At 32.0% G+C, this 16,899-nt stretch overlaps 1 protein-coding gene across 1 annotated transcript in view; it reads right to left on the bottom strand.

Moving 5' to 3' along the window:
- LOC136982004 (guanine nucleotide-binding protein subunit beta-5-like) overlaps positions 1 to 16,899 on the bottom strand; it is a 61,540-nt gene that overhangs the window by 7,313 nt on the left and 37,328 nt on the right. The window contains 4 exon segments of the mRNA XM_067278439.1: positions 10,814 to 10,910; positions 12,304 to 12,444; positions 16,174 to 16,194; positions 16,196 to 16,318. Of these exon segments, the coding sequence (XP_067134540.1) occupies positions 10,814 to 10,910; positions 12,304 to 12,444; positions 16,174 to 16,194; positions 16,196 to 16,318 (382 nt within the window).

Here is a 16,899-nt window from a genome sequence, read left to right as displayed (position 1 = left end):
GAGGTGTGTTATTACACTTACACATTTAATTAACAGTTATGAATTTCACTATTTAATAGTTTATTTTTGGGAGCTCTAGAGTGGGCATATTTCTCAATAAAACCCATACAGCTCCAATTTCTCAGTAAATAATGTTTCCCAGATGAGTAAATAGTTGTGGTCCTCACATTATTTGAGGATGGAAGATTCATTCTACAGGGGTGTAAAGTAATGACTGAGAACCCTTCTAGATAGTTCTGTGGAAATTTTATTTTTACAAATGTCATCTTGATGTTCTACTATACAGCTTTGTAAGTTTCTAGTTGTGGCCCTGATATATATCAGTTTTTCCATCATTGTTTTGGTGTTGTAAGGGGATTACATATATAAAAGATATAAACAACACCTTTATAACAATCCAGCAAATGTTTAATTTGTTAAAAACGTTTTCGTCCAATTTCAGCGGTCTTCATCAGTTATTCTACAGTTAAGAACAAAGTATTCAAAATTTACAAAAAATAAATTCAAAATCGCAGTTGTGCAGACTAACAGAAATGTGCTTATGGGTTAATCAAAATTACAAAATAAATATAAAAGAAAATATAACAACTAAATATAATAAACAATAGTGCCACCTTTTTAACAATCCTGCAAATTAAACATTTGCTGGATTGTTAAAAAGGTGTTGTTTATATCTTTTATAGTTTGTTTAACTCCAGTAGACATATATTATTGATTACATATATGCCTGATTTTTCTAATGTAGTTAATTTGGCTCTATCAGTACATAGTATAGCATAAGGGTACTTAAGATACGTAAGGATACATAAGGGTACATAGCATAAGGGTAGCTGTGGTTTTATTGAAAAGTTAAATCCTGACTTTTGAAATCTGGTAATGTATAAGGACACAGACCCAAGATACGGAATGAAAAGGCTTATATAAATGCAATCCTTTTTTATTATTTCTAATTTTGATGGTGAAAAGAGGGATTTTTGCACATGGTGTGAATGCCCTTGAATTTCGTGTAAGTGTATTCTGCCCTATGCTTTGCCATATTAATAAATTGTAACACTTTTCATACCAAATGTTGCAATGTTGGTAATATGTAGGCTCTATTGAATAAGTGCAGCTATGTTATTGTTTATGTAGCTAGGTGATTGGAATAAAGTTGCTGATATAACACGAGAATATAGATTGTTTCAATGTATATCATAAGTTTAAACTCCTTCAAACATTTTTTGTATTAGACAATCTAGGAAACTGATACTGCTACCTTTTTTCTTTTTCTACAGTAAAATTGACTGAAGTGTATATCTGAGATAATTGCTGTATAAAATGCAAAAGTTTGAAATTAGTTCTATCCCACACTATTAATATATTATCTACATATCTAATATATAGTACTGGATTAATAAATGTGCAAGAAAACTCTAAATTCAATATTTCTCATGATTAATTCTGTAACTATCCCATTGGCACTTCCATGTTTTTTAAGAAAAATTTGGTTATTAAAACAAAAATAATTGTTTTCTATTATTAGTAGTAGAGCTTTATGTATTTCTAAAACTTGTTGCCTAGATAAACTTTTGTTAAGTAGTGGTGCATTTACCAACATTACTGCCTTGAAATATGGTACCAAAGGATAAAGGAAAATATTGATAACATCAATCTTGAAAAATGAATACAAGTTTTATGGTAAAGTACCTAGATTTTTGTTGATTATCATTTTTGCTTTGATGGCTGATGTAACAACTAGATCAGAGTGGGGGCTTTAGGGATTTTAGAAATTTTGCCATTTGCTTTTCTAAGAAATATGTAGGGTGTGTGTTTATTTACTAAGGGGAACAACAGCCACTATGGTTTGTGTACTTTTGCTTCAAAGAATAATCTCGGACATGCTACATTAGTGGAGGGATCTAAATGGCAAGGTGATAACCTTCTTTGTTTTATTCAGAACAGTTGGCATTGGGTCAAAAGCCAATAATACAGACCCAGATTGTAAAAAAGTTGGTTTTCTCTAAGTAGAAAATTCTTGTTTTTGCACAACACAAACTGTGCAAACTGTGCTTTGTCTGAAATGATCAATCTTAAGTTCTCTTTTTAAAAAGAACTGTTTCACTGCATTACATCCTTGTTGATCAGCTTAGGTGTTTGATATCACTGGGACAAGTGTATTTCCAAAATGGCAGCAATTTCTAGGTTTATTTTTTGATTTTCTTGCAAACAGTTCCTTACTGCTGCCATAACTGGTGGAATTAGCTGGCTTAGATCCTTTATGGAGGAGGGATGAATGCTTGGGACCAAATTCTAAGATTTGGTGGACTTGTTCTAGTACTGTAACATTGGAGTAATTGTGATATTCATATTTTACTGAAATATACTTTTTCCTTTGCTTGCTGGAATACTTGAGCCTTTGCAGTTTTTTGTTCATTCTATGTTTCATAATTTTTATTCTATGTAAGATGATATTGTTGATCTTAGCTAGTTGTAGTTATAAGGGTTCTCAATCATTATTTTACACCCCTGTGGAATGAATCTTCCATCCGCATACAATGCGAAAACGACAACTGTTTACTCATCTGGAAAACATTATTTATTGAGAAATAAGCCCACCCTTGAGCTCCAAAAAATATGGATTTCACTATTTAATGATTTAAAGAAATTAAATCTCTGCTGCCAATAATTTTCAATAATAGTTTGACTGGTGATTAAATGTGTAAGTATAATAGCACAGCATTTAAATTTAACATGTGTGTTCCAATTAGTACAAATTAATGTTAAACATTTAAAAGTAACACATGCACTCCAATTAGAACATATTAACTGTAATGTTAAAATTTATATCAGCATTCTAAAATTTGTTTTCATTTTGCCTGAAGAAGACTTTTCATACATGTTGAAAGTGTTTATGAGATATTTTGTGCATTACTCATCAAAACTTTGTTAATGCGGAAAGACAGTGATCTTAAATTTTTATCTGATAAACATTTGGAGTAACAAAATATTAATTTCTTTCAAGAAATAATTTCAGCTTCCAGTTACCCCATCCACCATCGAGCCCAACAAGGGGATGCCACACAGTGTGACATCTATTGACATCACCAAGCAACATTTATTGATGCACCAGGGAGCTATACCCTCACAACATAAAAAGGCAGAAGACTAATCTGCTTGGACTACAGCAATCAGTTGACTCAGAGCCGAGATCCTAAGGACTCAATGACCAGCTGATTGACTAGAGCACAACCCGGTTTGAGCTGCCTGTTTATTGGAAGCAGAGGCCAAAGCAATGTGTTGGGGACATTGCTCCTCAACTACCAGGATTCTCCTTTCTGGCATATGGATATCCATGCACAGCAAACATGTGGGTGGCAAATTCCACAGCAGTGGCAAGATAAACAAAAGAAAAAATGCAACAAACAGAAGAAAAAACATTGGAGACAAAACAAGACAGCACTATGTCTAGCTTGGGCCATGGAAGAATGCACCACTCCCCAAACAACTATGTATGCAGTTGTCCCATATGGGGAGGGACTTCTTAGAAAAGTATATATATCCTGAGTAGTAAACTTGAGAGTTCCATACATAAAATGCCTTTACTGTGAAAGAGAGGCATGAATTCTTGAGAGAGGTGTTCAAGACAACTACCAGTAATTCTAATCTTTGAGAAATCCCACAAAACAAGAATGTTATGATATTACCATATTTAAACCAGTAGTATAGTAAACCATAGTTTTAGTTCAGTTCAACAAAAGAGAGATTGAAATACTTCTGCTGTAGTCAAAACTTTAAAGTAGGTTGTAAACGGGTAGAGAATGGCAAGATAGTGAAGACAAAAGGAAATGAAACTCAACTTTTAACAATCTCTGAAGTAAGAAAGTGTTGCCTTTCAGAATTCTATAGCACAAATCTTGATTAGGAGAGACTTTAGTAAGATCAATAAAAAAGCAGAAACAGAAAGGATTTGCTATAAATGTAAATGCATTTTTGCCCATAAATAGAAACTAGCAAAGCTTCCAATACAAGACTGAAAGCAAGCAGAGAATGGTGGGCTGATTTTTATGTTAAAGTTAAGCTCACTCAACATGATTTTTCATCAAAAGCACAGATAATTCCAGGAAGTGCAAAAGAACTAGCAATAAAGTTCATTATTCACTGCATGCAATGGCCACAAAAGCAGTGTATGGCACACGAACAAAGTCCTTTCTGGTTTGACCTTTCTTCTTCAGATTCTTATGATTTCTATGGCATAAAGTCAGTTAAATGAAAAACAACAGACAAAAGAACAGGTGTTTACCATGACTTTAACAGCTTTCGGTAATGGAGCTAAATTATCCTTGATGATCATTTTTAAAGGACTGAAAAATATACTAAAAAATTTTCTGAAGAACTATGTAGTTACTGTTATCTTAGACAAGGTGTTTCAAAACTATATGTCAGAAATGTAAAGGCAGGTAGCAGGGGCCTAAATAAGCAAATTTCATAAATGAATGTGGGTGCGGAAATGCAGCGTTGAAGTACTAGCACATAAGGCATTATTAACAACAGGTAAGTGAAAACACAAGTAAAGAGAAAGGAAAGCAACAATTTATTTATCAAGAAATTTACAATAGCTGCTCAAAAGAGTGCCCACCAACATCAAAACAAGATTCACAGTGGCAGTGTATGGATTGGCGTACATTAGTAAAAACGTCAGGTATGTCATGCACATTCCCAGCAGCAACAGACAATCGAGCAACTAGATCTTCTTCAGATGTTATGGGACTATCGTACACCATGCTCTTAATGTGACCCCAAAAGAAGAAATCCAAGCACATCAAATCTGGGGAGCGCGGTGTCCATCCACCTGTCCTATCCAATGCTGGCCGTAGACAGCGTCCAGGTGATTCCTGATGATCCTGCTGAAGTGAGCAGCCACTGCATTTCCTTGCACAGCCCCATACATGAAATGCATGTCGGCAAGCTCCGTATTGATGTAGCAATGCATGTTGCTCCAAATCCGTTTGGGGAATGACGATTCAAGCCAGCAAAGCGCTTTCATCCACCAAACAGCACCGCTCTCGCTGCATTTCTGCACCCACATTCATTTATGAAATCTGCTTATTTAGGTCCCCTCTACCTGCCTTTACATTTCTGACATATAGTTTTGAAATACCATGTATAGATCAATGACAGGAAATTTTATGTGGATGTGGATTAAAAATGTTTGTAGCAGAATATAAATAATATTTTCCATAGAAGTGCCTTACTTGTCTAAGCCATGTATGGAGCCCACACTATAGTTACCAACACCCTCAAATGGAAAAACAAAACATCCACTGCATATTCTAGTATGAATGCCTAGTCTCTAAAATAAAGTTATGAAAGCAGCAATTTCAGCAAGACAGAAACAGTGACTACAATGTGGCAATAAAAAGTTTACAAAATCTGTAATGCAGAGAAAGCTTAATCATCTTTTTTTTAAAATGAAGCATATAGCAAAGAATTTTGGTTTTTGAATAAATCAATGAAATCTGAAAATAATTAATAATAATAATAATAATAACAATAATAAATCTCCCGTGGTCACCATCTGGTCATGATAAGAGAGCCCAGTAATTTTACTGATTCATACAGCAATGCAGGCTGGAGCACAAGCTCCTGGTAGGGATACCCATTCAGTGAGCTCTATGAGGAGAAATTAAGCTATGAGTGACTACACCCACATTCTGTGGAGAACTGGCCCAAGCATGGCTACTGCAATGCCCTCAATAGATGTGAGGAACCAACTCAGCCTCGATGTTTCTGTGGCAATGAATCCACAGACCACAAAGGCTGGAAAACCACACCAACGGATGAAATGGACAATAGAAATGAATGAGTTTATCATCTGTACTTACTAAGCAATCACAAAAGTTGAAACAAACATGACAGCGTACAGACAACAACTACACTATAGATTCACACAACCTCATTGTCACCAAACGAAGGGTCAAAAAAGAACAATTATACACAACAACCTTATCCCACAAACAACACTTGAACTTATCAAACAACAAGTTGCTGACCAAATACATCAACACACAAACATTTAACACTAATGAAGATCACATAACCTTTCAGGATAATCCAGCAACAAGCACAGATAATAGCACACACACAACTACCACTAATGATATTACAGAAACTTCGTCAACCACCACTGATAAGATAGACATAAAACACTACACATATGCCACCTTATAAAATGCAGCCGTGTTTATTCGGTACGAACGTTTTCGGTCGTGTTAAACGACCTTCTTCAGGAAAATATCCAAAAAGAAAAAATTGAACACATCGAAATTTTGCAAAAGCGAACAAACTTTGGAACGTTTTTAAAAATATTCTAAAGGGAATTGCATGTGCCATCTCTACATCGATGCGTATTAAATAACACATTACATGAGAATAAGATAACAGACAATGAAAAATAATATGCTCCTTGGAGACATTAAAAGAAAAGTACAAACATAAACTATGGTGCAAGCCGAACGGCGCACAAAACATCGGGAAGGAGAGGAGCTGTGCAGAGACAATAACTACGGTTTCTGACGTTTACATGTCGCCTGAGCGCCAGGCTGCAGATATTTTACTAGCCTCTCTGAAGTTGATAGATTGTCCTTTCTGGCTTGCTTTGCAGATATGCCAAGCTTCTGTATACTGGAAGTGCTTTATGTTGCGAACTGCTTGTACTAATCTTGCTTGTGCCCATTCAGCTTGGACTTCATCGGGATCTGCCAGAACGTAAGTCGCCAATGCTGTGCATGGTTGTTCGCTTCTTATATTTCTCTGATGTTCCGCCAGCCTTTCCTTGAGTGATCTTCTGGTGGCTCCGATGTAAGGGTGTGGCCATGGGTAGCCCCCTGGCAGGTACTTTATGCGAGATGGTCCTAAGAACTCTGGAGAATGCACTCCTGCCAAAATATGCAACGCAAATCCTAACATATGCAAGGTACGTTGGTGATGTGGTTGTTTTCTGGAATGTCGAACCCAACTTACACCAATTCATAACGGACATCAATGATAACAAATTCGGCCTCGAGATCGAACTCGAGCAAGAAAACGATAAGCATATACACTTTCTAGATTTATCCATACAGCTCGACAACCAAGGAGCTTTCCGTACTAAGGTATACAGAAAGACTACTTACAACCCAATCTTTATCCCATGGAACTCGCACGACCCGCCAGCGTACAAACTCGCAGCATTCTGAGCGCTCGCTGCACGAGCACACACACACTGCAATAGTACCCAAGACAAAAACGAAGAGATAAACTGCATCATCAAGCTAGCTCAGAAGAACGGGATCAGTCCTAAAGCTTTCACTTTTCGTAAAACTCTTTTACAGACAAACTGGTAACAAGACAAACACTGATACACAGCACAGTGGCACACCAACAGAAGAAGAACTCACAACATATTGGTCTTCTCTTTGGTCCAGTGCTGTCACGCACAATGCTGATGCAGGTTGGATGAAGGAGGAGGACAGAAACTTGCATAACATACCAACTGTGCCCTGTGCTGAAATAAACATACACGATGTCCAAACACTGTTAACGGAACACACAACTGGAAGACACTTGGTGTAGACAACATTCACAATTTCTAGTACAAAAAATTTTTATCACTGCAGCAGGAACTAACTAAACACCTAATCACACATGATCATCAATCTACAAGACATGCCAAATTTTCTTACTCAAGGCATCACCTACATGAAACCTAAAAACAACAATACCACAGACCCCACACAATACAGACCTATTACATGTCTTCCAACACACTACAAATTATTGACATCCTGTATCGCAGACAAAATATACAAACATGTTCAAGAACACAACATTCTTACAGAACAACAAAAAGGTTGCCTAGAAATCACAGGGGATGCAAAGAACAGTTACTCATAGATTCAGTCATTCTATGGCAAGCACACAAACAACACAGAAACATAACCTGGCATATATAGACTACAGAAAAGTATTCGACAGTGTTCCACACAGTTGGCTGCTACATATTCTATACATGTACAAAATACATCCATCATTCACTGCATTCTTCCAAAACACAATGCAGCACTGGTGAACAACACTACATCTCAGGATTCATAACACTTCCATTCAAACAAACCAAATATTCATTAGGCATGAAATTTTTCAAGGAGATTCCTTGAGTCCTTTCTGGTTCTGCTTAGCCCTGAACACATTATCCAATATGTTAAACAACATGTAATATGGTTACACTGTCACATCTAATATACATGGATAGCATAAAACTTTATGCATCCACACAAAAACAACTTCATACAAATCACACATTCATACACCAAGGACATACAAATGGAGTTTGGCCTAGACCAGGGATGTCCAACTTGTGCCCCACTTAATATTTTTATGCAGCCCACTGCATCCTAAATTTTTTAGGTATATTTTAATTTATTTTGGTAAAGTAAGTTTTAAACTGGATACACTTTGATGTAATGAGGTAATTGGTACTAGAAACCTGTACTATCTCACATGCATATCATGTTGTTGTGAACCATTTCATGCACAAAAAACATCAAAACTGCTGAAAGAAATAAGTTAAATGATTCCCATTTAACTAACATTTTCAGAATTAAGACTAGTGCCATAAAAGCAGATACTAACAATATTATAAAAAGAAGGCAATGTCAAAAATTACATTGAATTTATTTTTATTTGTGTGAGTATAATTCTTTTTTATTGTCAAAAATACAGTATTTTTTGTAATTATATATCTGTAATTAAATTTAAATTTAATATTCACATTTTGAACTTTTTAAAAGCATATACAGTAGAGACTTGTTAATCGGAACCCAGTAATCGGAACGATTTTCAGTCGGACTGTGTTGTGCCGAATCGAACGTTTTTGATACTAGATTTACTTCTAAAGTATAATTTTCATGTTTTTATATTCTTCAATATATTTATTTTGTTTGTACAAAATGCAGAAATAATTTTTAACGACACAATAGCCTCGATTATTATTATAAAAATTTTCGTTAGGCTGAAAATCGACGAAAATTCAACACGAAGTGACACGCAACAGAGAAAAATTCAACACGAAGCGACACACAACAGAGAAAAATTTGAACATCGGAACAAATCACTAATCTGAACAACCCCAGTCCACAATTGATTCCGATTTTCGGTTCTCTACTGTAATATAAAGTACCTTTGTGGCCAGCTGAATATATGTAAATTTCTAATTTGTCCCATTAGAAAAAAAGAACAACCCTGGCCTAGACAAATGCAAAACACTTCACATAGAAAAAGGAGTCTCAAGGAAAAAAGATTTTGCAGTTAGAAATGGAGATGTTATTGAATCCATGGAAGAGGGCGAGTTCTACAAGTATTTAGGATTCCAACAGGCCAGACTAACAGAACATACACAAATAGAGCAAAGTTTAATTAAAAAATACCAAAGTGAGTTAAATGCTATTCTCAGAACACAGTTAAATGCAAAACACGCAGTTAAAGCAATAAACACATATGTCATCCCAGTACTCACATATTCTTTGGAGTTATACATTGGACTCACACAGATCTTGAGCAACTCCAAAGGAAAACAAGAACACTTACTAAACATAAGCAAATCATCCTAAATCTGCCATAGAAAGATTAAGCCTTCCACATAAAGATGGCAGACATGGCCTGATTGACATAGTTAACTTTCACTACAAACAAATACAGATACAGCGAGAGTTTTTCAACAAAAAACAAGAAACATCACAATTACATAAAGCAGCAACTCTAGCATACTGAAATGACACACCATTAAACTTACACTCACATCATACGAACATGACACAACATATAAAAAGTATAGACACTATTAGCAATCATAGGCATGGAGTGTCTTTCAAGCCCGTGATTGCTAATAGTGTCTATGCTTTCTATATGAACACTCATCCTACAACCTGTCCCAGGATTTTGTTGACAAAACTGCATAAAACAGATGGAAGAGTTCATGATTGCCATACAGGATCAGGTCATAAATACTGAAAACTACAGAAAACACACACTCAAAGATACAACACTCACAAATGACACATGCAGAAAATGCCTCATCATGCCAGAAACCATACCACACATCACTTCTGGTTGCAAGCTCTTGACACAGATTATTTACATAGACATAATCAAGTAGCAAATATAATATGCCAAGAGCTTGCAAACAAATTATTAGACATCCAGGAACCATACTACAAATACATTTCAGAGACAGTATTGGAAAACAACGAACACAAAATGTACTATGACAGAGCCATATCACAAATAAAACAATTTACCACAACAAACCAGACATCACACTCCTTGACAAACACAATAAAATCACATACATTATAGACATATCCATTCCAAACACTCACAATGTACAAAATACATGCATGGAAAAAATCAGCAAGTACACAGAACTCTCTCAGGAAATAAGGCATCTGGATAAGGATAAGGTATTTATTGTAATGGTACCTGTTGTTCTCTCCTCTACAGGTGTCATACCACACATACTACACAAAAGCCTGGGTACATTACAATTGAATAGAAGCACATACATCATACTACAGAAGGCCACTATATTGAATACATGTCATATTGTTAGGAAATTCCCAAATACAGACATACACACTGACACACTTAATTAATTTTTGTCTTGTTTTGGTTGCTATGCCTTGACTCTGATCTGGCATAGTACATAGTCACCGGTGTCAACCAAGTATAACTCACAAAACCCAACATAATAATAATAAATAAGTGGTTTAATAGAGATTAAAAAATAGATCATACATACCACTAACAGAAAAATCAACAGAATTGACACCAAATATAATACTTTGCTTTGAATATACAGCTACTTCTCTATCTGCTCGTAAATCAAACAATCGACACTGTAAAAAAAAAAAATAAATAATAATAATATAAGTTTAACAAAATTCCTAAAATTTTAAAATACTTTTCCAATACTTAGTATAAATAATATTAAAAATTCAATTTTCTTAATTATTGATTTTATTGAAGAAAACTGTTTCATACCATTAATTAATTATTAAGAAAATTGAAAATTAAGTAGACATATTTTAGTCTGTTTCTTTAATCCTTTTTGCCATCCAACACAGAAGTAACAGTAAGTTGACTTGAAAATATAATAAATTCTTCATAAAACAACATAAATAGATTCTTGAAAAAATTAACACAAAGTTTAAAATTGATCGAATGCCAACCTTTTATTTTAGGATCCAGATTTTTATTAAAAAAATCAATAATAAATAAATTTATAAATTACATTATAACCATTGATGATTATAATGTAAGCTTATATATACTGGAAGAAGAAATCGGACCGGTGGTCCGGGTAGCGTAATTGGCAACGCATCTGCACAATAAGCAGGATTGGGGTTCGAGTCCCGCTCCGGGCCGATTCTTTTCTTCCAGTATTTCTAAATTATTTAATTAAAATTATAATTATTAAATTTATCAAGAGATGGCACCTAATGCCTAACTCTAGTGCCAAATTGTCTTATAAATCATTAATATTATAGCCATTTCTAGGCCAACAGTATTCGGCATTAGTTGGACGATTATTTCATAATTTATAAATTAAAGCTAACTAAACCAATTATGATGCTGCAAATCAATTTAATCATATTTTAAAAAGTTATAATTAGAAAAACTTTAGTATTATAAAATATGAAAGAACAACTTAATATTAATCTGCAAAATGAATAGCTAATAAATTAAGATGACTTAACTGAATGTAGATTAATATGATCTATAATAATATTGCAATTAAAAAACATTCATTTCTATTTCAATAAGAAAAAAGCAATAAAACAATAAGAATAATACTAAAATGAGTAATATAATATAAAAGTATATACTTAATAACTATAAAAAGATAACAGTGATATAAATCAAGATTTTTGACAAAAAACAGGAGACAACCATTTTTAGGAATTATTTTAATAAATAAAAACACAAAATGTAAACTAGAAGCAAATACTCCAGTCAAAGAATTTATCATCATCAAGCAAAAGGTATAATTTAAATGAAATATTTGTATATTTGTAATCCATTCCATTTAAGTTATATCTTTTGCTTGATGAGCATAAATTTATTGACAGAATACTTGCTTTTCATTTCATTTTGTTCATAGTCATTAAAGTACAACAAAAGATTACTGTCTCCTATTTTATCTAGTACATATAATTATTTTATGCATTCATGTAAATGATATAGTGAATAGATTTGAGAACACTATGCAAAATTATTAAAATAATTTACCGTTGCATCATCAGAACCTGTGGCAATAGCATCTCCACTAGGATAAAATTTTACAGTATTTATATCAGCTTCATGTCCTTCAAAAGATTGCACACATTGACCAGTACGCATATCCCAAACCAGAGCTTGTCGATCACAACCCTAAAAATTCAAATTAATTTAATTATTATTATCTAATAAAACACGATTACTGCTTACTTTCATAAAGAAATGTAAATGACAATCTAAATAAATTTATTTTGGTACATAAATAATCAACAACTTTTCTTGCAGTTGAAATTACCAAATGTCTAAAAAATATTTTCTTTCTGACTAGTGATTCCATTTTAATATCTTAAATAAATTACCACAACTAACAAAATTCAGGGAGTCAAAAGTAAAACATTTTTCAAGTTTTTTATTTCATTGTTTGATTATACCACACATAAGCAACTTTCTGTATTAATGGGCCGTAGAACACTGTTTTGATCCACACTTGATCTAATCTTGAGCCAAACATGAATTTTATTAAAAGTATACATAAAGGAAACTGTAGCTTTGTAAACGAAATATGTATACTAATTAATTTTCAAATTTATCAGTTAAAACCTCATGACTTTTGTTAACAAATGGACCTATTGTGAATTACTTATGATATAAATACAATACAACATACTCAGAACACTAACTTTTACTAAATACTAACTTTTTTTTTATTTAATAAATACGGCTGTAAATTTACAAGGTGTTCTGAGTATGTTGTATTGTATTTATATCATAAGTAATTCACAATAGGTCCATTTGTTAACAAAAGTCATGAGGTTGTAACTGATAAATTTGAAAATTAATTAGTATACATATTTCGTTTACAAAGCTACAGTTTCCTTTAAATGTATTTATACATTTAAAGAATCTGCATAAATTTGAGTGCAAAGAGCTTGTTCTCAGTTGTTACTTAAGAGAAACTTTGAGAACATTACAGACTAAATTAAAATAACATTTAGCAGGAGAAAAATTAAATTATCATCCCTAGTTTATTTACATACAAATAAACATCAATGTAATATTAACGAGCAGTCAGTTAAAATTATAGGTAAAGAAAAACATTGCAATAAACATTGCATTTAATAAAAATAAAAAATTATATTTATATTACTAAATATTTATATTAATAAAAAAAATAATACAATGAATTTAAAATATAATGAAATAAGAAATAAAGGATGTCCACAAAAATATCAAAACAATTTCAAGAGGAGTTTTTTTAAATTGTATTTTATAGAGGGGATTATTGTTCTACTGACTGAATTTTAAATATATTTGAAATTATGAGTTGTTATTTTATTTGTTTAGTGTAATTCAGGATGACAATGAACGAAGTCAAATGGCATAAAGAAAAACTATAACAAATTGTGATGAAAAACCAAACTCTCGTAATTCAAGCATCACCAAAAAGATGGGAACACCAATAAGAAGCATAACATTAAAAATGAAAAATAATTTATAATGCCATATAATAGCCCAATAATTTAGCAAATCATTTGGTTCCAATGAACTATAAACTAAGTTTAGATATGCTGTTGACATATACAATTCAAAATGAACTGGAGTGTGGGAACCGGGCAACTATCCAATGATGTGGGGATGCTTGTAACATTAATAGAAAAGTTGTAAATGTTTTCTTAAAAATAATTAACTGTTTTCGGTTTAAAATCATCCAATAAAAGTATACATAAGCCATCATCTACAGACCCAATGTAAAAATGTAATAATCCAACAATAGTATAAATTATTTTATAATCTACGTATTTACATCCCAAAGCCTGATGTATTGATACTAAGGAAAAAATTGCAAATAATTTAATAATCTACAAAATAACATGTATATGTTACCAGCCAAACTAGTTGGTATTGATTAGAAGTGACACAACACTTGTACAAAACTATACAATAAAAATAAGCTAATCGGTACTTATCAGTTTGTATTTTTTTTATTAAGCCATGCACTTTTAAAGGTAATTAACTTTCGAAAATATTTTCAAAAATTCAAACGAAATAATAAAAATAACTTTTAGAGTGAAACTAAAATTAAAAATGAACTTATTTGTGCTTCTTAGTGTAACACATAAAATATTTAATCTTTTATTTATTTTTACAGGGTGTACTGTGGAAGCATTTCAAATTACACAAAATCATTTTTTTTTTTACACTGGCACCTATTTATAGTACATAAATCAGTTCCACTTAGGTCAAACTAGTTAAGTCTAAAGTATTTAGGCCAAACTAGATTGTCCTGGGCTAAACTAGTATATCCTGACATGCATAGGACAAACTAGTTGGTTAATGTTACCCTAGGTATTGAAGATGGCAGCTCGTCTCCGATTCTAGCAATCAGAAGACAGGGAACAGTGGGGATGCACATTCTAACCTAACCTAACCTATTCTAATAATTTGGTTGCTAATAATTATGGTAATTTATTAGAATAGGTTAGGTTAGGTTAGAATGTGCGTCCCCACTGTTCCCTGTCTTCTGATTGCAGGAATCAGAGACGAGCTGCCACCTTCAATACCTAGAGTAACATTAATCCCGTTTTTTATAATTAAGTAGACTATGTTTGAATAAATATTGTTCATCTAATTGATTGCCTTTTAATTTTATTTTAACCATTAATATACTTGAATAATAATTCTAAATCAGTTTGACCTAAGACAAACTAGTTTGGCCAGTAACATATACATTGTTTGAAAATCCATTTTTAAATCATTCCATGTTTTTCATGGACATCCTTTAATCAGAAAAGTATTCTTGTATGCAAAAATTGGCTTGGCACCATAATAAAAGTAAAATAAGTGTTTTGAATATTCATTCTACATGAAATGTATTATGGTACTTTGAATATATATATGAGTATGTCAATGAGTTGTAACTTTTTAAGTTAATACTTATTAAGTTGGTAATGAATTTTATAATTGATTCATTTACATTTTACAATGAAGAGAAACCAAGTATGACTAACAAAAATCCTCTGACAGACATTATGGTATCAAGTAATTTATAAATGGTATGTATTTAATTGTTTATGTTAAAAAATAATAATTTAGTTCAATATTGTTTACATGGTGTACTATTGTATATGGGAATTTTTTAAATCAAAATTATCAACTTTTTAGCAATGAATTCCAGTGTATGATTGATGAGAAACACAATTGTGGTAAAAAATGTTTACAAGAAGATTCCAGATACTTGTCAAAATATATTGCCTTACTTACATGACAGTAAAATAATGTCTGTTTTAATAATTGTATTATATTGTAGCATAATATTACATTAAACAAAGTGCACATAAACAGTACACAAAGTACAAAAGTCCTAAATCAACTTGTGTTCTGCAAACATGATTGTTGAAAATGCTATAAAGTTTTACTCTAATTTTGCAAAAGTTTATTAATTTCTGAAATGCTCTTTCCAATATTACCTCAATAAATGCTAATCTTGAAATTCATATCATAACAGATGAAATGTGTGTCTTTTTCTCACAAAGTACACTGTCTTTTCTGAAAAAGTTTTCAGTAATAATGCAATTCTAAAACGTTTTTGAAATATGTCTAATAATTTTGCAATTTGTGTGCTATTTAAGAAACACTTTTCAAAACTTCAGAAAGTGTAAACTATTTCTTGCAAATTTTGCAATATTTTCTACAATTCTTTGCTTAAATAGTGACAAGAACTGTAAAATATCTGTTGTTATTTATGCTCCCCAATATCAGAAAAATTGCTAAGATATTGTTATATTTTTAAGAAATCATTTTTCACAAAATACTGAATCTGATATTTTACAAAAAATTGTATTCTTATTTTATGAATAATAAAAATATTTTTATTTCACCTACAGCAGAAACAAACGTGTTGCCGCGTTTCTGAAGGAGATAAGTCTAAAGCCATTACATCGCCTGTATGACCATGAAAACTTTGTAATAATTGAGAACATTCAACATCCCAGAGTGCACATGTGCTATCACCACTACCTGTAAGAATCTGAAAATACACAAACACAATGTTAATAAATTTCAATTTTATACACTTAAAATAATTCTGTTTTAAAATACAATAAAACCTCGATTTAAGGGACCTCCACTTAACAGACAAAATTTCCAGTCTTTATGACATACTGAAAATTAACAGTCCATTAATTTTAAAATGCATTTTATATGTAATTAAATTAATAGGTTTATTATTTCAAATCTAAGAGTCACTGCTCTTAACTTCATGCCACAATGGAAGTATCTTAAATATCATCATCCAATCATTTTTGGATCACAATAGGTAATTTTAATTTGACAAAATTGCATTTTTGTCAAGTTAAAATGTTGGTTTTTAAAAATTTATTTATTTGTTTAATCAAATATAATTAATGTATAGTTTCCAAAACATGTTAATTTTTTTTATTTAGATCATAAACTTATTTATTACAGTCTCAGAACTATAGTGAGTATGTAAGCAATAATACATAAATTAAATTTTCTGTAAAATTAACCTTCTCATACATACTTAATTTTAATTATGTAAATATAAAAACAAACTAGGTAATCTGTCAATTTTTTAATACATTCATTCAT

The sequence above is a fragment of the Centruroides vittatus genome, unplaced genomic scaffold (assembly GCF_030686945.1).
Source record: "Centruroides vittatus isolate TY-2023 unplaced genomic scaffold, ASM3068694v2 contig_8, whole genome shotgun sequence".
Classification (NCBI taxonomy): Eukaryota; Metazoa; Arthropoda; class Arachnida; order Scorpiones; family Buthidae; genus Centruroides; species Centruroides vittatus.
This window is presented reverse-complemented; position numbering and strand designations above follow the sequence as displayed.